This window comes from Pinus tabuliformis, chromosome 6, assembly GCF_031772625.1.
Source record: "Pinus tabuliformis cultivar Carrire ecotype Pingquan chromosome 6, CPIR1, whole genome shotgun sequence".
Classification (NCBI taxonomy): Eukaryota; Viridiplantae; Streptophyta; class Pinopsida; order Pinales; family Pinaceae; genus Pinus; species Pinus tabuliformis.
Window position 1 is genome coordinate 1097986995 of NC_142292.1, and position 20118 is coordinate 1098007112.

Below are 20118 nucleotides of genomic sequence, written 5' to 3' on the forward strand. Positions count from 1 at the left end.
TTGTGAATTCAGTTAGTTAATGCATGCATGCATGTAACTGCTGCACTTTAGATAAATGAATATTCTCTCATAAATAACTCATGCATGTCAGTTCAGACAGAGACCCAGTTGAGATTAGATGATGGGACAATGTACTATCAGTTGCAGGAATATTCCATGGAGGATATCTCTTGCATGCAGAAGGAATTCTTTCCTTGGAGATTGCGCAATTACTTTTGGGTTTGGTGAGTGTGTGATGAGGCCAATTCACATGGGTGGCAAGATTGGACCCCAAGGAAAACTGTGCAAGGAAATAGGAGGCTTGGAGGGCTGAGGGAAGGCATATCTTATGTCTATTCAGTTTGTGAGCTGTATTGTTCGATTGCAAAGAGAGCATGATAGCTTGTGAGCTGATTCTTTGTGTAATCTGAACATATTTCCACTTGTATGATAATACAAAGATTGGGGTTTTTAGCTGAGGCTTTCCCCAGAGTATTCTTCTGTGTTCATGTGTGATTGATTTCTCATTCTCAGTTATATGTGTTCTATTTGATCTTGCTCATATTCAATTAAGCTTTTGCAAGTTTGTTGTAGAAGTAGATCTTGTATTTTGCTTTAGTATATTGCATAATCTGTTGATCTACAGTGAGAATTTCTACACTCCTCGCACATAACACTTCATTTTCATTTCAACCACTACCACTATAACTTTTATATGCCTACCTATGCCCCCTCGCACATAACACTTCATTTTCACCACTACCTCCTCGCACATAACACTTCATTTTCACGACTATTGCCAATTGAGCTGCCCCATGAATTATTGTTATTATAAACATTTTGATGTTGATATAAATTTATGGATATATGCTATATACGAATTCACTGATATAGTAAGTTTGAGTGATCTTTACCACCCATCATCATAAACTCAAGTAAAATATTATTGATATAGTTGATTTAATTTTTTTTATTATTAACCTAGGGGGACACTCTTTTACCTCATACTACTTTTCAAATTTTTTATTTAAAATATGATTTAAACAAAATATTTTTTAAATGAGTTTATATTTTGCATTTTCTAACCTAAACACCATGCTTGACGCCTGAAATTATCTTCTTCGAAGGGTTTGTTATGAAATAGGAGGGTGGAGGAGCTTGAGGGTGGCAACACAAGAGTTAAAACAAAGCAAATGGAAGGGTTGGAGTTGCTAGGCACCCTCACCACATGTCTCTTAAACGTGGGACCTTCTTACCATTAAGAAGCAAAGCATATTCCGTACGTATCAGTTTTGGAAAGGCATATTGTTTTTACAGTTAAGCTACTACTCACACACACACAACAAAATTCGAGAGCTATTAGAAAGGAATGGAGGAAAGGTGAATGGCTCCGTGTTTACATGTGAACCAACCACACAGAGATGGGCGTTGGGGAGGCGGAGAAGAACAAGGAGGAATAGGATTCCCCTTATCTGACACCACCTTTATACAAAAGTCACACATTTCCTTTTCCAGATGGAGTGGCGTACAATTGGTTGGGGCGAAACGCCGTTATCGCTCCACCGCGTCTCCCGACTTCCGGCAACTCTTCCGCTAGCGGGATCTCTTTTGCGGTTGTTGAAGGTCGATAAAATAAATATCTGCCTTCCAACCCACCAAAAAACGCTAAAATAGTCCCAGGCCTTGCTGTATATTTCTCCGTTGCGTGGGTGGTGTCGTCCACAATGGGATGAGGAGCATAATTCCCTCTCTCTGCGCTTTGGGCTGGGCGAGGCGAGGCGAGGCTGCTTGTGGTAAGACATATCCTCCATATATTCTGCTTCTTGTACATTTATTTTTATTTCAAACCCTCTCACGGAAAATCAATTCGCTACACTGCTAGTTGTTTGACGACCCATTTTATGCTGTTACAGTAATTTAGTGTCACGAAGTAGACTTGCCATGGCGCTGGAAGAATTTCAAACGTGATATTGTGTTTTGCAGTGCATACATTTTTGAGGGGATATTCATTTCTAGAGGGCTTTTCTCGCTGCATATTGGGAATCGATTCTTTCAGTGGGTGTTATAAAACATCATTACCAAAGTGGGGATTTGTGCAAGGAAGGGGTCGGCATGCAGATGCAGATGCAGATGGCTGCGTTGAGCAGTGTAGAATGTTTTGCAGATCAAATGAAGGAGAGAGGAGGAGGAGCAAGGCAGAGGAGTGGCATAATCGGCAAGGATGTGTGCCACGACCAGGTCATTTGCCCCAAACCTCTCAGAATGGCCGTTGCCCCCTGTACCGCGAAGGAGATTTATAGATCTCGATGCCGAATTCAAAGGTTAGTTCACTACCCTTTCTTTTATTCTCGTTTTTTGTTTCTACTCTTTGCTCTGTCACATCAAAGGTCCTGTTATTTTCTCTGAAGCTTAGTGGGGGATGGGTTTTTTTTTTCTCTTTTTTTTATAACGAACGTTTTTTGGATTTCGGTACAAGTCTGCTGAAAGGGATTTACAGGGATTTTTTATAAGTTAGACGGGCTTCAAGGTTTCAACTACTTTACATCTCTGAAGTTCAGAGTGTCTTATCTCACGAATCATATTGTTATTCCGATTTAGGATTTGCACTCACGTGTTAGTCCATTTTTTTTTCTGATGTAGAAGACCCTTGAGATCTTGAATCCTTTCGAGGGAATCTGCTTATCCAGTCAGATATGTCTGTAGATTGCTCCTTATCAGTGATAAGTATTTCCACCGTTCATTTGCTTGCCTGATCGTGGATGAAAGCGGCATTCATGGGCATCTGAATTTTTCAATCTTCCAAACGTTTTTTCGGAAGCAACAGGTCATCATGGATGGCATAGACATTAAGAACGAGGGATGGATAATACATAAGCTAACAATATACGGGAGAATAGAAAATACACATTAGAGTGAGGAATGGTGAATACGGGAATGTACACTTGTTTACATGATGGATACATTGCCATTACTTGACATCAATTGAACTAAACTGCCCAAAAACATATAGATTCCATAGAAAATGCCATACACATCTCGTCAGCTTCTCCAACCAACTTGCACATCTATTGAACATCGCACAAAGTCCAACCCCTTATATATTTTGATCAAAGAATAAACTTATGATAAGAGGTTTTAATCATAAACTTTGTACCGGAAGTAATAGAATCCCAAAAACCAAGGATTAAAATACTTGTCCATTCGTAATGTTTCTATGAAACAGTTCAAATGGATTTTTCCTAATTGGTCACTTGATTGTTTTATCAATAGCTGGGTGAAATATGCATACAAATGGCAAGGTCCTAGAAACGTAATCTGCAGAAGTTTACAGATTTCGGGTATTAGATGGATGATAGCAATCCTTAGGAGAATGACAGCATGCAGAGTTCGACAAACTTATTAGTATGAACACAGTACAGGGACCTATGTAACCATTCTACACAATATCCTTTAACAAGGAACGTAATCCTTTGAGAATTAGATTGTGCCAGTTAGGTGGACCATTTCCTCACTTCCTATTTCATTTCAGTTATTGATTCTCTTATGAAGTGTATTTGGGCAGTTAGGTGATATCTACATGGCAGGAAGGTTATAGGGTTTGTTCAACTCCTCCTGAAATGCTCAGTTTTTAGTTGTCAATTTCTCATAGATGTGTTTTTGAAGTGGCTTACGAATTGTATGTTATGTTTTTTTTGGTCAGAAGAAAAGATTGGCTATATTACATTAACATAAATTACAGTGTAATTACAAATTCCACCTGTTCTGCAACGTGGTGTTAGCTGAGGATGATGTTGGTTCATGGAGGTTTCCATCCAAAACCAGGGGACTCCCCTGTATTGGTTACAAAGAAACCTGATTGCTTGAGTAAACGATATGAATGACAGCTATTGGCAATTTGATTATAAAACATAGGCCACAGATTTGAGTCCCTGCATGGAGATTACAGGGCCTGGGCTGGACATGATACCCCTATACATGAAAATATTCTGCCCCCACCCCCCCATGCCTTGCTTCTGAAGCATGCCTATTAATGGAAGAGGGGCCAATTGGGGTCAGATTGAAGTTGACACGGAAAGCAAAGATGAAAAGGGGAACAGTGGGAGAGGAGAAATGGGAGGGAAGAACAAAAGAACTCAGGAGCAAAATGAGTGCAAACAGAAGGAAGATCTTGATGGTGAGTGGAACAATGGGGGCTGGGGGACTGGTAGATATGGGAGGATACATGTAGTAGATCCTCTAGCATGTGTGAGTGCCTTTGGAGGAATGAGATAGGATGCCTATAGATACATCATAACTTACGATGTACATGCATTAATTTTGAAGGGACTAGGGAGCCTTATAGATAAGTAATACTGAAAGGACACAAACACACATAAGGAGAATATGAAAATTAAGAGGTGTTAACATTACTAAGTTGAATGATTAGCCTTCTGATTGTGGTTAATCAAGTTCTTTAGTTTTCCTGAAAGCTTCTTATCATCTTGGGGGGATGACTATTGTGGAGGAGATGGTAACCCCATGTTTGGTCCACTGCCACATTGTCAAGGTTTGCTTGCTGATTAAACTTTGTTAGGACATGTATAAAGTATATGCCTTTGCAATAACTATGAGAGGGCTTTGGCGTGGCTAAGGCTAATCATGGCTGTGAGCTTGCTTTACCAACTTATTTGTTAAGGAGGTTGATTACAATCTGTGTATTGCTGATGACCTTCAGATGAGCGAGGCTTGAATCCTTAGCTAGGAGAAGCCTCGTTACCAGCGTGCTTCAATCTTTGTGCAGTTATTGGACTCTATCCCAATATAGCATGAGTAAGCCTTGATTATATTACAATGGTTGTGTATTGTGAGACCCCCAGTACTTTGCATGTCTTGGGATGCCCCTTGAGGCACCATCGAACTTGGACCATGATTTACTCTTGTGAAATGATTGTACATACTACAGTTTCTTGTGCAACGACTACCTAGCTCATATTACTCCACACTAAACTAGCTTGCTTGGGGAAGATGTATTTAGGGGGAGGAGAAGCTGATCTATTGGCCATGGTCTTAATGATCACCTTACGAGTAGTGTTACATAGATATCAGACATATTTGTCTAAATCTAGAGAAGTCCTCATGATTATCCTTCTTGGGACTAAGAGTGAGAATATTTGAGTTTGTACCTTTTAGATTATGTTCTTATTTGCTCAACTATTCAGTAGCAGCCATAAGATCCTGTTTAATGATTCCCCAGAATTCAATGGGGATGCCATCAGGGCCTAGGGTTTTATCTTTCTGCATAGTCATCACTGTCTAGTGGAGTTCTTGTTCTGTTATAGGTTTTATAAGGAAGAAGTTATCTTCTTCTAAGGGTAGTTTAGGAATATGCTGCAGAATATGGGATTGGGCAGCTGTCATTGTTCCCAGGGGTCTGACACACGTCATGAAGAAATTCATCTCTTCATTGACTTTTTCGTTGGGGTACTTTCCTTTTCTCCTTGTTGATTTCTATCTGAGGTGATTAACCAACACCATAACTTTTTATTGATTTTATTGTCCTTCCTTTCAAGGGCAACATTTGTTTGGTGATTTTTGTGGGGAAATCATAGACTGATTTTTTCTCTCGTGGATTTTGATGAAATTATCTCAGATAAATTGGTCAGTTTAGCAGGGTTGTTGGATCATGTAAAATGGAATGTGTGGGGCAGATTGAGGGCTCTTTGCTAAGTCACTCATTGGGGCATTGGGATGCATTGGATCAGAATGGAAGAAAGTAAAATCAGGATGTAGAAATCATAGGTTGAAGAACAAAATTATTTAATTTTGCACTCCATTTCTCTCTATCGTCAGAAATCCGTTACTTATAAGCTATATGTGTGGGAGTGTGTCTAGAAAAGCAACAATTAAAGCAACCTGACTGGGAATGGTTGCTTAGAAGGATTAAGAATTGGACAATGTTATTGTCATGGATCTCTAAGTTATTTCAAGGGCTTCTAAGTGCTGACCTCTTGGCTGTGGCCCCTGATTTTTGAGTGTGTATTGGGGTTTCATATTTCATGATTAGAAGGAAGCTAGATTTGTATATTAGTAATTGTTACTATTATGGTCCATGTGATTGATATATTGCTGATGAATACAGTTGTGCAATTACATAGCTATGTTGGTTTTGTGGAGGAGGTTGGGTTTTAAGGAGAAAATTGAATCTTGAGTTTTTGGAGTGTTTATCATCATTTATCTGGTCTTTTGTTCCTCACCCTTCGATATAATGTTTGCAGCCAATCAACATTACGGTGTGAAGGGGAGCCAAGCTATGAGATTTTAGATATTTTTCTTAACAAGGTAATACTTTATTGGTTTGTTTATGCTTAAGACAATGGTTGCTGTCAACTTTTGGTTTTTGATCACTAAACAAATGTAGTGGATTAAGACCTCAGAATGACTTTGCAAGTAGAATTTAATGTTGTTAGTTGTTGAATCCTCTTTGTAGATGCCATCTGGTGAAATTAGTATCATAAAATGTTTTTTGTGATAATGTTTAGTACACATGTTAATTCATTTAAGCTTTTATCTGAATGTGCAGAGTGGGTGTGGAGACCAAGCAAATGTAAGCAGTTCTCTTCCACACTTCTGTGGATCCCCTCCAAGCCGCTCTGCTAATCCTTTAATTCATGATGTACAGTTCATTCAAAATGGAATACGACCATCTCCAGTCATAGTGTCACAGAAGTCCTCTTGTGGATCCTCAGTTGGAGCAAACCCTTCAGTACGCATTGAAGGATTTGCCTCCTCAAGCTCAGAGTCACACTGTAGTGTGCCGATGCCAGCTTGAACCCTGGGTGGTTTTTTTGGAGAGAGACGGCTGTTGTACATTGTTGGGAGCACCAAATTTCAGCACATTTTAGGACATGCATAAGGTCACATTTTCCCCTTTTTTCACACAGATGCATTCTTCATATAAGGTCACATTTTCCCATTTTTTCACACAGATGCATTCTTCATATGCATCCAATTCTCATACATACATTTAAGGAGGCTTTCTATACCTGATAAAATGTAGTCAGGATCTTGTACACAAAATTATAGTTTGCAAGAGCTGTAGATGGTATTTCTAGAGATGGATATCCCATACTTGGGCTGAATTTCTTGGAAAATTGGCAACAATATTCAGTCCAATTTTTACGGCTAGAACTTGTATAGTTGCATGAACCCTGTAACTTAATGTAATTGTAACAGAGTCAGAATTCCGTGTTCTTTCCGCAGCTGAAGCCGAAGCTTACATTTAAGGGGCTGTCAGTAAGAAATGTGAGGTTGTTCATGTTGTAGATAAAACTGCTGTGAAATACTTAAATACTGCATTATTGCTGTATTTTGGAGAATTGATTTACTGTTTTCTAATATAGATCAGAATTGAATTCTATTCTTAAATCATGTAGATCAGTTTAAAGCCAATGATCTAAAGTTATAAATTTGGACTTCGTATTTTTCTCTCAGTCATTACTCTTTAGAATCATTAGCTTCTGTATGAAACAGACTTTGACAGTCTGGGATATGCTATTTTTGTGTCATTTGTATAACTTGTTCTGCTGTTGATAGCATGCATATTTTAGCATTTGAGGCTTATTTCTTTTGTTCCTAAATGGATATGAAGCTTTGGATTGCGAGGGTGTTTTGGACATCCAACTCAGTGTGCTTTGATGATTGATCCTTTCTGTATGGTTTTAAATTCTGCCATTACAGTTTGAATGTAACTTGAGAAGTTTTGTTTGAATTATTAGGTGCTTGAACACACTTGAGGCAATTTTTATTCTATTGAGGTATTTTGCAAGGATTTCTGTTATAGAACCAATGACTGTGGGCTGGTAGCCTTGCATAGGAAGGAAAAGGGCTTCTATACCGTTGTGTGTTTACTGCAACATGTTGAGGACAATTACAATGATATTGGCCAAAATGTTCCCCAGACACAGGCATGCATGTTATCAGGTTAACTGTCGGCTCTGAAGCATAATAAATTGTGGCCAGACTCATTTTAATTGGCTTTTTTGAAGCCAAGACTTCAATCCATAATAAAGTTGTACGATGAGATACGACAGGTTGTAAAGCGCATTATGCCGCATTACAAAAATGGGGACAACGCTATATGCCGCATTACAAGGTTAACTGTGGGCTCTCAAGTTACCACATAGGGTTGTTAGGGGCTCAAATTTTGTCATACATTATTGCGCTAAGAGGCGCTCTTCAGCCTAGTGTGTTAGAGATGTTGTAATGTCCTGTAAACATTTTCACTTGGTCAAAATAAAATAAAAATAAAAATAAAAATAACCCTATTGTTTTTGTCCACAGGAAAAAATAATAACCCAAATGTTTTTGCCCACGAAAACAGAATAACCATATGTCTATGTTGCAGGAAACATGGTATAGAGGTCCATTTCCGTACGGAAACGGGTACGAAACGCGGAAATGCGTTTGGTATGGCTGTGAAACGCGTTTCCGGCCGTACTGCCACATTTCCCGAAACAGAAACGTGGTCAGTACGGCCGGAAACGCGTTTCAGGGCCGTACGACCCACGTTTCCTCATTAACTTGTGTTTTTTTTTTAACATTACCATGAAATGACTCAGGATGTTTGAGAGTGGTTTCGCCCTCATTGGATTTCATATGGAGAAAGTAGAATTTTAGATCTCACTCAAAATCCAGCAGACTTATTTGTTTTTCAAGATTTCAGGATTGGAGGGATTGCAATGTTTCCATTGGATTTTATCATGTATTAGGGTATGGAACTTGTATTTAATCAAGAGAACCAAGCCCTCTATGCAGGGGAAACTCCCAATAATTAAGATCATGTAGGGCACTAGGGTATGAAACGTGTATTTAATCAAGAGCACTAAGGTCGTTCGACTATGTAGGAGGAAACTCCCAATACAACAGTGGTCCTTCTAAAGAATGGGATGTGGATGCAGAAAATCCTGATTTGGATCTCTCTCTTGCAGCCTTATAGTCTTTATTGTACTTGCAGCCTCATATATTAATATAAATAAAGGCTGATTTTGAGATTTGGATATATAATAAAGGTTGCTTTTGGATATTCTGATATTTTTATTTTCATTATGTAATCATTCATGAGTAAATGTGATGTAAATTAAATCTTAATGTTTAAGTGTAATAGATTATAATGTATCATTTATGCTTTATGATTGCACATATATATATATATATATATTAAATATTTTCAATATATATATATATATATATTCGTGTTTCCCCGTTTCCAAAATTTGGGGAGGTTGTGTTTCGTATCGCTTCCCGTTTCGGAAACTCGTACCTGTTTCCCTGTTTCGTGCAACTTAGCCCTATGTTAAAATAAAAATAATTTCAAACTAAAATAATAAAATTAAAAATTCTATGTTATTATTATTATTGTTATTTTTTATTGGGTAGTTAAAATAAACTTGACATGGTCAAGTTACCGATGGTTTTTGAACTCCAAGTTTATGAGAACCCATGGATTCATGTGGAATATAACATATTTAAAGGTGGAAATTGTAGAAATTCCTATTGTAGATTAATAGATTATGCAATATACTAAAGCAAAATACAAGATCTACTTCTACAACAAACTTTGCAGAAGCTTAACTGAATATGAGCAAGATCAATTAGAACACATATAACTGAGAATGAGAAATCAATCACACATGAACACAGAAGAATAACCCGGGAAAGCCTCAGCCTAAAACCCCAAACTCTGTATTATCATACAACTGGAAATATGTTCAGATTACAAAAGAATCAGCGCACAAGCTATCCTGCTCTCTCTGCAATCAAAACAATACATCTCACAGACTGAATAGACACTAGATATGCCTTCCCTCAGCCCTTCAAGCTTCCTATTTCCTTGCGTAGTTTTTCTTGGGGTCCAATGATGCCACCTGTGTGATTGGCCTCATCACACACTCACTAAACTGAAGAAGTAACTGCGCAATGTCCAAGGAATGAATTCCTTCTACATGCAAGTCTATTCACAATGGAATATTCCTGCAACTGATAGTACATTGTCTTTCCATCTGATCTGAACTGGGTCTCTGTCTGAACTGACATGCATGAGTTATTTATGAGAGAATATTCAGTTATCTGAAGTGTAACAACTACATGCATGCATGCATTAACTAACTGAAGTCACAATTAGTTCAACAAACTATTTGAACTAATCTAACCGGACTTGACTCAGTTAACTGAGCCAACTAATTACAACTCAAATTACAACTCATCCTTATCTTTTTAACTGATGGATAAATTCCTCAATCAATGGGATAACTGTTGCATGTCTCCACATAGACTTCATGTTTGATTTTCTGCAACTAATTAACTCAAGATGAATTAATTAATTATTTTACAAACAATTGCTAAGATCAAATTCGAATTTTTACTTTTCTATTTTAGTTCAGGGACTAACTAAAATAGGAAGGTATACCGAAATGCTATTTATAACAATGCTAAATTTAGCATTTCTATATTTAGCATTTCTTGTTGCTATTTTCAACACCCCCTCTCAACAAGAAAGGGATTATCAGTAACCCCAATCATGTCTTTGTGGAATTCAAACTTGCATTTTGACAATGCCTTCGTCAAAATATCTGCAGCCTTTGCAGCCTACTCCTTGGTCAAACCATATAGCGACAACATGATCCTCTTGACCACACAGTCTCGAAGATGGTGATACCGAATATCAATGTGTTTGGACTTGTCATGAAAAACTGGATTCTCAGAGAGTTTGATACAACTCTGATTATCGCAGTAGATCATGTTGGATCTAGCCTCTGACCAAGCAATCCCACTAGAATCTTCCGCATCTAAATGGCCTCACATGCTGTCTGACTAGCAGCCATGTATTCAGCGTCTGCTGAGCTAAGTGCAACTGACCTTTGTTTCCTGCTGTACCAGGAAATTGCAGCTGAACCAAGGTTGAAGATTCCTCCAGAAGTGCTCTTCCGGTTTGATGGACTCCTTGCCCAATCCACATCTGTGAAGCCTTGAAGCTTCACTCCCTCTGTCCGTTTGTACCACAATCCAAACTGAGATGTGCCTCTGAGGTATCTCAGCACATGCTTCGCTGCCTTCCAAAACAGCTTGGTAGGCTAAACCATAGCTTGACTCAGCGGGTTCACTGCAAAGCATAAGTCGGGTCCTGTGTTCACCAGATACATAAGTGAACTTACCAGCTGCCGATAAACAGTAGCAGCTACTACCTTACTTGAAGTAGCATCCTCCTTCCTCCAGTTCCCAGCTAGAGGAGTCTGCATGGGCTTGCACTTCTCCATGTGAAAGCGCCTGAGTATCTAATTGGCATATTTGCTTTGAGACACAAATACTTTCCCACCTTTTTGCCACGCCTCCATGCCTAGAAAGTAGTGCATAAGACCCATGTCTTTCATTTCGAACTCTTTTGCAAGGACCTCCTTGCAAGACTAGATCAGCTGATCATTACCTGTGAAAATCAGAACATTGACATAAAGAACAATGATCAATGGTTTACCTTCTACCATGATGTGGTAAAGGTTCGCATCTGCTTCACTCTTGGTGAAGCCCAACTCGGTGAAATCGCTGTCAATCTTGGTGTACCAAGCACAGGGTGCTTGCTTCAGCCCATACGAAGCCTTCTCGAGTCAACACACATGTGACTCACGATCGAAGGTCTCGAAACCCTCTGGCTGCTCAATGTACACCTCCTACTCAATCTTCCCATTGAGGAACGCTGTCTTCACGTCCCTCTGATGGATCTTCCAACCCATCTGAGCTAATAGTGCCAACATCGATCTGATAGATGAGTACCTTGCTACAGGAGCAAAGGTTTCATCGTAGTCGATCCCCTTGACCTGTGAGAAACCTCGGGCAACAAACCTTGCCTTATGTTTCTCAACACTGCCATCAGTTCCCTGCTTTACCTTGTAAAGCCATTCGGAACTCACCACTGACTTGCCCTGAGGTTTTGGGACAACATCACACACTGTTCCGAATGATAGGGTCGTACTCCTCTACCATTGCATCAACCTATATTGGTTGCTACACTGCCTCCTCGAATGAAGAAGGTTCGGTATCTACACACTCCCCAACCAGGGCCATGTACCCAGTGTATAGCTCGGGTGACCTCCTCTGTCTGCGTTGAGAAGATGGCTGTCCCACATTCTTTCGCACATCCAGCGTCAACTTGTCAGCTTCCCTTGAGCGTTTCCGCCCATCTCTGGTAAGACTCAGCATGAGTGGATGTCTCCACTCCCAGATCCTCTGCATACGGTTGCTCCGCATCAATCTGAGGCTCCTCCTCCTTGGGAACTGAAAGTTCCTCATCTGCATGCAACTTGAGCTCCCTCTCAAGTGATACTCGCATGGCTTTCTGCTCGTCGAACTTTAGATCCCTGCGTACCACTGTCCTCCGACTGGTAGGCAGGTACACCCGATAGTTGTGGGGTGTATCCGTGTACCCCATAAGTATTCCCAACTCAGCTGTTGGATTTAGCTTCTTCTAGGGATCTTTGGTCACATGACAGTAAACTGATGATCCAAAGATCCGGAAGTGACTCACATCTGGTCGCTTCTCGGAAAAGGTCTCCATAGGTGTCTTCATTCCCAGTATACGGTGCGGGTTTTTGTTATGCAAGTATACTGCTGTGTTGCCTGAGTGGTAGGCTTTGGTCATGCAACATCGCTCGAGCTGCTTCCACAATCGATCTGTTTCTTTCGACCACGCCATTCTGCTGTGGGTTATGGGGTGCTGTCAACTCCCGTTTAATTCCTTCTGCAGCGCAGAAGTCCTTAAACTTTTGGGAGACATACTATCCACCATTGTCGCTACGCAAGGTTTTTATTTTCTTTCTAGGTTCTTTCTCTGCCAAGGCTTTAAACTCACAAAACCTCAAAAAGGTCTGATTTTTCTTTTGCATAAAGTAGATCCAGCATCTACGAGAAAAATCATCAATAAAAATAACATAGTACTTTTGTTTAGCGGTGGAGGCTGTAGAGAAGGGTCCACAAACATCTGAGTGAACTCGCTTCAGGATTGCTCCAACTCTACTGTATCAATCCGGAAAGGAAGATTTCGTATACTTACCCAAGGTACAACCTTTGCATGTATTCGTCTGCCCCAATTTTCCCTTAGGAAGTCCAGTGGAAATCTGCTACATGATCTTCAGGGCTTCATGGTTCAAGTGGCCCAGTCTTCTATGCCATAGCTCGCCAACATCTTGGCTCTACACCATCTCAGCTTTGGAACTCAATGCAGCACAGTCGTCTACCTCCAGCTTGTAGAGATTCTTTACTCGAGTCCCAATTCGCTTGGTCTGTCCAGTGCCGATATGCCTCAGGAATACCTTTCCTTTAGTAAAGACTACATCATAGCCTTTATCTTCTAGCATAGCAACGGGCACAAGATTCTTCTTCAGACCTGGTACATATTTTACATTAGTTAGGGTGAGAGGAGCTCCATGCTCCCTCTAAAACACAACCGTACATTCACCTGAAACACGGTACTTTCCATCATCGCCCATATCGATTCGCATTTGGAGATCCTTCTCCTCCAAGGTACTGAAAAGATTCTTGTCACCTGACATGTGGAATGAAGCTCCACTGTCTAGGTACCACACACATCCCACCATGGATGAAACCATGCATGTGATAAGAGAGAAATCCAACTCAAATTGTGAGGCCAGTGCTTCTCAAATCCCCTCGAGGATCGCTTCTTGGATTTCTTCCGTGGACAATTCGTAGCATAATGGCCCACTTCATGACAATGAAAGTATCACACTTTCGATTTGTCAAACTTCTTTCCACCATGGGAAGAACTGGATTTTGGATGGGACACCTTCCCTTTCCCATTCCTTGCCTTACTCGCTAAGGCTAGATTTTCCTCATCATCTTGCTTTGATGAGGATCCATCTCTGTTGCTTTTTCTTCTCTCTTCCTGCATCAGATCCGACCAAAGTTGTTCCCAATCTGGGGGTTTTTCTCTTCCATTAATAGAGTCTTGGTAGCTATGCCAACTCTTAGGAAGACCGAGGAGTACAAGACTCACCATGTCATCATTGACTATCGTGATCTCTACACTTCCAAGCTCATCTCTACAGGTGGTGAGCTTGTTCAGATATGTAGAGATCGTGTCGCCTATTTCACACTTGATTTTCCGAAGCTTATCTTTCAGCGCCAGCTTCCTCTGATCGCTGTTGTTCTGATATAGATCTTTCAATGTTTTCCACATCGAAAACGATGTCTCCTTCTCATGGAGGCTCGAGACAATGTGGTCTCGAACTCCCTCCAGGAGGATTCTCCTTGCTCTAGCCACACATTTCTTCCATTTCGCCAATTCTGTAGCATCAGATGCTGCTGGCTTGGGGACTTCTTGATCAATGAAGTCCTTTAGATTGTTATCCTCTAATACTGCTTCCATGTGATCCTTCCAGGCTATATAATTTGAGCTACCATCAAGGGCATACTCAAGTCTTAAACCGTTGAACGCCATTGGTGAAATTGAGATGTGATAAGAACTCGATTTCGACCTCAAACTTCGAATTTCTCCCTTCTTGTACACTATTCTTTGTTTTGATCACCTTTGCTTTGATACCATGTAGAAATTCCTACTATAGATCAACAGATTATGCAATATACTAAAGCAAAATACAAAATTTACTTCTACAACAAACTTTGCGAAAGCTTAATTGAATATGAGCAAGATCAATTAGAACACATAACTGAGAATGATAAATCAATCACACATGAACACAGAAAAATAGCCCAGGGAAAGCCTCAGCCTAAAACCCTAATCTCTGTATTATCATACAAGTGGAAATATGTTCAGATTACAAAAGAATCAGCTCAAAAGCTATCTTGCTCTCTCTGTGATTAAAACAATACTGCTCACAGACTGAATAGACACTAGATATGCCTTCCCTCAGCCCTCCAAGCCTCCTATTTCCTTGCGTAGTTTTTCGTAGGGTCCAATGATGCCACCTGTGTGATTGGCCTCAGCACACACTCACTAAACTGAAGAAGTAACTGCGCAATGTCCAAGGAATGAATTCCTTTTGCATGGAAGAGATATTCACAATGGATTATTCTTGCAACTGATAGTAGACTGTCCCTCCATCTGATCTCAACTGGGTCTCTGTCTGAACTGACATGCATGAGTTATTTATGAGAGAATATTCAGCTATTTGAAGTGCAGCAGTTACATGCTGAACTCACAATTAGTTCAACAAACTATTTGAACTAATCTAACTGGATTTGACTCAGTTAATTGAGCCAACTAATTACAACTCAAATTACAACTCATCCTTATCTCTTTAACTGATGGATAAATTCCTCAATTAATGGGATAACTATTGCATGTCCTCACATAGACTTCATGTTTGATTTTCTACAACTAATTAACTCAAGATGAATTAATAAATTATTTTACAAACCGCTGATAAGATCAAATTCGAATTTTTACTTCTCTATTTTAGTTGAGGGACTAACTAAAATAGGGAGGTATCCCGAAATGCTATTTATAGTAGTGCTAAATTTAACACTTCTATATTTAACATTTCTTGTTGCTATTTTCAACAGAAATTGAGTGAACTTAGATCCATTTTAACTCCGGATCTACAAAGCGCTGAGAGGGATCAAATCTCTTGGGATGCAAACCAGAGTGAAAAGAGATTTGATCCCTCTTAGTGCTTGGTAGATCTGGAGTTGAGATGGATCTAGGTTGGTACTTAGTCAAGGGAGGAAGCTTGTGTGATGAGCTTCCCTTGATATAAATAGGGAGATGTACACACTGAACCCACCCATTTTTGTCAATTATTTATCATTTATTATTGGAAGCCTTTTCCTGTAAACCTTAGAGGGGTTGCAGGGAAAACCCAGTGTTGTAGGTGCAAATAGTTGTGGGTGTGAAAATATCCTCACCTTGTTATTTTGGTTTTGATGGATTTTATTAAGGGCTTCCTTTCAACATCCATTGATAGTGGCTTGTTTGGCATTTGGAGCCTCTGCATGTGGTATCAGACTATCCGCATCCACCAGATTTCCATTGTGCTCTTGGTGAACTTAGCATCATTGGTAGTACTCACAAGATTTCCATTGTGCTCTTGGTGAACTTAGCATCATTTGCAGTACTCACATTTAGCATCGCAGGCTTGTTGGTGGGGCTTAACAGTGTTCCAAACTTATTGTGAAATTTTTGGAGTAAGTGTCACCATAGAAAGGTTATTTTATGGTTGAGTTCATTGTGTCCTCTGGATATAATCTTACTATATTTGGTTGTTGTTTTTAAGATGTGCAAAAACAACAATGACAGAAAGGACAACAATCTAGATATTATTTTCAATAGATGTTGAAGCTATCATCTTTGTGCCAGTGCTCTTGCCTTCTCTTTTGTTGGTTGGATTGTGACAACACTACTTGTCAATGGCAGCTCTTCTGGGTGCTATTCCGATAAGCATTACAAGTTTTTGTGATGCTTCGTCCTTTGGACAGACCAATGGATATAATTGCAAGCTCTGCTCTGATCCATGCTGTAGAAAATATGGTGATAGAATTGCAACCGCTCAAGCAATTTTAATCTAAATCAAGAGACACAATTTTACTCTACTGATCTGCGAAATTCAACTCACAATTTAGAACAACAATCTCAGAAATGTAATAAGAAATAACACACATGCACATTATTTTTTCTAGGGTAACCCAACTGGGAAAAACCCCTCAAGCCTCTTTGCATTAATAAGATGAATAGAGATGTATTATAATTGCTTGCCCGCACTGAGCACAACCTGCAAGTGAATAACCTATTTCTCTGCTCAATGAGAAGCTCATGACCTAGAGTTAGTCAATTTCTGCCTCTGCATGAGCCCTTATTTCCTTGTGCAATTCCTAGAGAATTAGGCCCTATTTTTAGGAATTTTCCTCCAATTGATTGTGCAATTCCCAAGGCTTGATCATCTGACTGCATGCAACACTTGTACAATCAAACTAGTTTACAATTGCTTGTTACACTGCCTTGGAATCTCCACCACAGCTGGGAACTCGAATTCTTTGCATGGACTAGCTATTTTTGGTTGATTGATTAGTTAACTGGATGATCACTGAGTTAGATTACTGTCCCACTGCACAACTGACCTTCCACTAGTTCCTCTCACTACTGGAACTGGTTTAACTGAACACAACTGGATATAACTGAACTGGATTACTAAAATTTAGGAATTGCACATGCACAACTGAACTCCAAGCTCTCTAACTCGAATTTATTGAGCTAACTCAGGGACAAGAGCCATGTCACCTCAGTGAACTACCTCCACATTGATTGCTGATGTGAAAATTTGAATTATCTCAATTTGACCAAGGCAAAGTCAAATTGGGACTTTCTTGCTGCACTTCTCAACACTCCCTTTCAACAAGAAAGGGATTAGCAACCACCGCTATCCAATGCTTGTGGAATTCGAACTTCCCTTTGACAAGGCCTTTGTCAAGATGTTAGCATCTTGTTCATTTGTCGGAATGTATTGTAGCAACATTATCCTCCTCTGCACATAGTCCCGTAAATGATGATACCGGATATCTATAAGCTTGGATTGATAGTGAAATACTGGATTCTCAGAGAGCTTAATGCAACTTTGATTATCATAATAGATTACAGTTGGATCCATTTCTTGACCAAACAGTCCCACAAGTATCTTTTTCATCAGTATTGCCTCGCTGCTTGACTTGCAGCCATGTATTCCTCTTCTGCCGAGTTGAGCGCCACAAACCTCTACTTCTTGCTGTAACAGGAAATTGCTCTGTACCCAACACTGAAAATTCCACCTGATGTGCTCTTTTGGTCGGATGGACTCCGACATCTGTGAAGCCACACAACTTCACTCCCTCTGTCCGTCTGTACCATAATCCACACTAGGTAGTGCCTCTGAGGTACCGTAAGACATGCTTAGCTGCCTTCGCCCTAACCATAACTTGGCTCAGTTGGTTGACCGCATAGCAAATATATGGTCGTGTGTTCACAAGATATGTACATCAGTGAACCCACTCACTGCCGATAAATGGTGGCATCCAACTCTTCACGTGAAGTGGTAGTTTGCTTCCTCTAGTTGGTCACTAGAGGTGTCTCCATGGGCTTACAACTCTCCATGTGAAATCTCTACAGTGTCTCGGTGGCATACTTGCCTTGAGACACAAACAATTCCCCATCACCTTGCCATACTTCTAGCCCGAGGAAGTAGTGTATGAGACCCATGTCTTTCATCTCAAATTCCCTTGCAAGATCTTCCTTGCAAGAGCTGATTAGTTGCTCATCACCTGTTAATATTAAATCATCAACATATAAAACAACGATAAGCAATTTACCTCCTACCAAAATATGATAGAGGTTCGCATTTGCTTCACTTTTGGTAAAGCCCAATCTAGTGAGATAACTATTGATCCGAGTGTACCAAGCTTGGGGTGCTTGTTTGAGACCATACAATGTTTGCTTGAGTCTGCACACATGAGACTCTCAATTTGGTTGCTCCATGTACACTTCCTCCTTAATAACACCATTGAGAACAACTGTTTTTACATCGATCTGGTGGACCTTCCACCCCATTTGTGCAACCAGTGCAATAATTGATCTAATGGATGAATACCTTGCTATGACAACAAAGGTTTCCTCAATAGTGAATTCCCTCAACTTGAGAGAATCTTTTAACCACAAAAAGGTTTCCTCAATAGTGAATTCCCTCAACTTGAGAGAATCTTTTAACCACAATTTGGACTTATACTTCTCTATGCTTCTGTCTGCTGCATGCTTGACCTTGAAGATCCATCTCGAACCCACAACTGATTTGTCTTCCGATCTTGGGACCACTTCCCAAACACTGTTCTTCATGATGGGTTTGTATTCTTCTACCATTACATCAACCCAAACAGGTTGTTCAACTGCTTCCTCAAAAGAGGATGGCTCAGTCTCTACTAGCTCGTTCGTTAGAGCCATGTAGCCAATGTACCTCTCAAGTGACCTTTGCCTGCGCAAATTGGAAGGAGCTCCCACATTCTCCCTCACATCTTGCACAAGTCTATCAGCTTCCCTGGCTCTTTTTCTGCCTTCTCTAGATGGTTCTACTTGAGTGGATGTCTCCACTCTTTGCTCCTCTATTTGTGGTTGCTCCACAACTTCCCGAGGCTCCTCCTTTTGAGCTAAAAGCTCATCTTTTGGTGGGATTTGAAGCTCCCTCTCAAGAGAGCATCGCGTCACTTTCTCCTCATCAAACTTTACATCCCTTCGCACAACTGTCATTCTGAAGGAAGGTAAGTACACACAATAATTGTGTGGAGTTTCGATGCAACCCACAAAAACTCCCAACTCTGTTGTTGGCTCAAGCTTCTTCCTAGAATCTTTGGAGACATGGCAGTAAACAAAGGCTCCAAAAATTATGAAGTGAGACACATTCGACTTTCTCTCCAGAAAGCTTCCTCCGGTGTAATCATACCGATAATTTGATGAGGGCACCTGTTCTGCACGTAGACTGTTGTGTTACTTGACTCTGCCCACAAATGCAGTGGTAGGCCTTGGTCATGTAGCATAGCTCTCGTAGCTCCCACAATGCTTTGGTTCTTCCTCTTAGCTACTCGATTCTGATGCGGGTTGTGGGGTGTTGTTAGTGCTCTTCGAATGCCTTCTTTCGCACAAAACTCCTTTAAGTCATTTGAAACATACTCACCTCCATTGTTACTCCTGAGAGCATTCACCTTCTTGTCGGTCTCTTTCTCAACTAGTGCCTTGAATTCTACAATTTTTTAGAATGTCTCATCCTTCTTCCACATGAAGAAGATCCAACACTTCCTTGAGGAATCATTAATAAAAATAACAAAGTATTTATGTCTGGCAGTGCAGGCTGTCGAGAAGGGTCCACAAAAATCAGAGTGGACTCTCTCCAAGACTGCACGTGCTTTGTTTTCTTGATCATGGAATGTGGATTTCACATACTTCCCCAAGGTACAACTTTTGCAGACATCTTGCTGCTCAAGTGCTCCTTTCGGGAAACCAGTGATTATTTGTTGCATAATTTTCAGGGCGTCATGATGCAAATGACCCAATTTCCTGTTCCAAAGTCCACTGACATCGTGGCTTTGCATTTTCTCCGCCTTATTGCTTAATGCAACACAATC

At 40.2% G+C, this 20118-nt stretch overlaps 1 protein-coding gene across 2 annotated transcripts; it reads left to right on the forward strand.

Annotated features, from left to right (window-relative positions):
- Positions 1-1583: 1583 nt before the first annotated feature.
- On the forward strand, positions 1584-7383 carry LOC149262749 (uncharacterized). Of its 2 annotated transcripts, none has more exons than XM_089425132.1 (4): positions 1584-1772; positions 1893-2300; positions 6234-6297; positions 6539-7383. In XM_089425132.1, exons 2-4 carry the CDS (start codon positions 2092-2094, stop codon positions 6785-6787), a joined length of 522 nt encoding a protein of 173 aa, XP_089281258.1. In that variant the 5' UTR covers positions 1584-1772; positions 1893-2091; the 3' UTR covers positions 6788-7383. The 2 variants fall into 2 exon arrangements, with proteins under 2 accessions (XP_089281258.1, XP_089281256.1); XM_089425130.1 differs by having other exon boundaries at positions 1586-1772; positions 1963-2300.
- The last annotated feature ends 12735 nt before the right edge of the window (positions 7384-20118 follow it).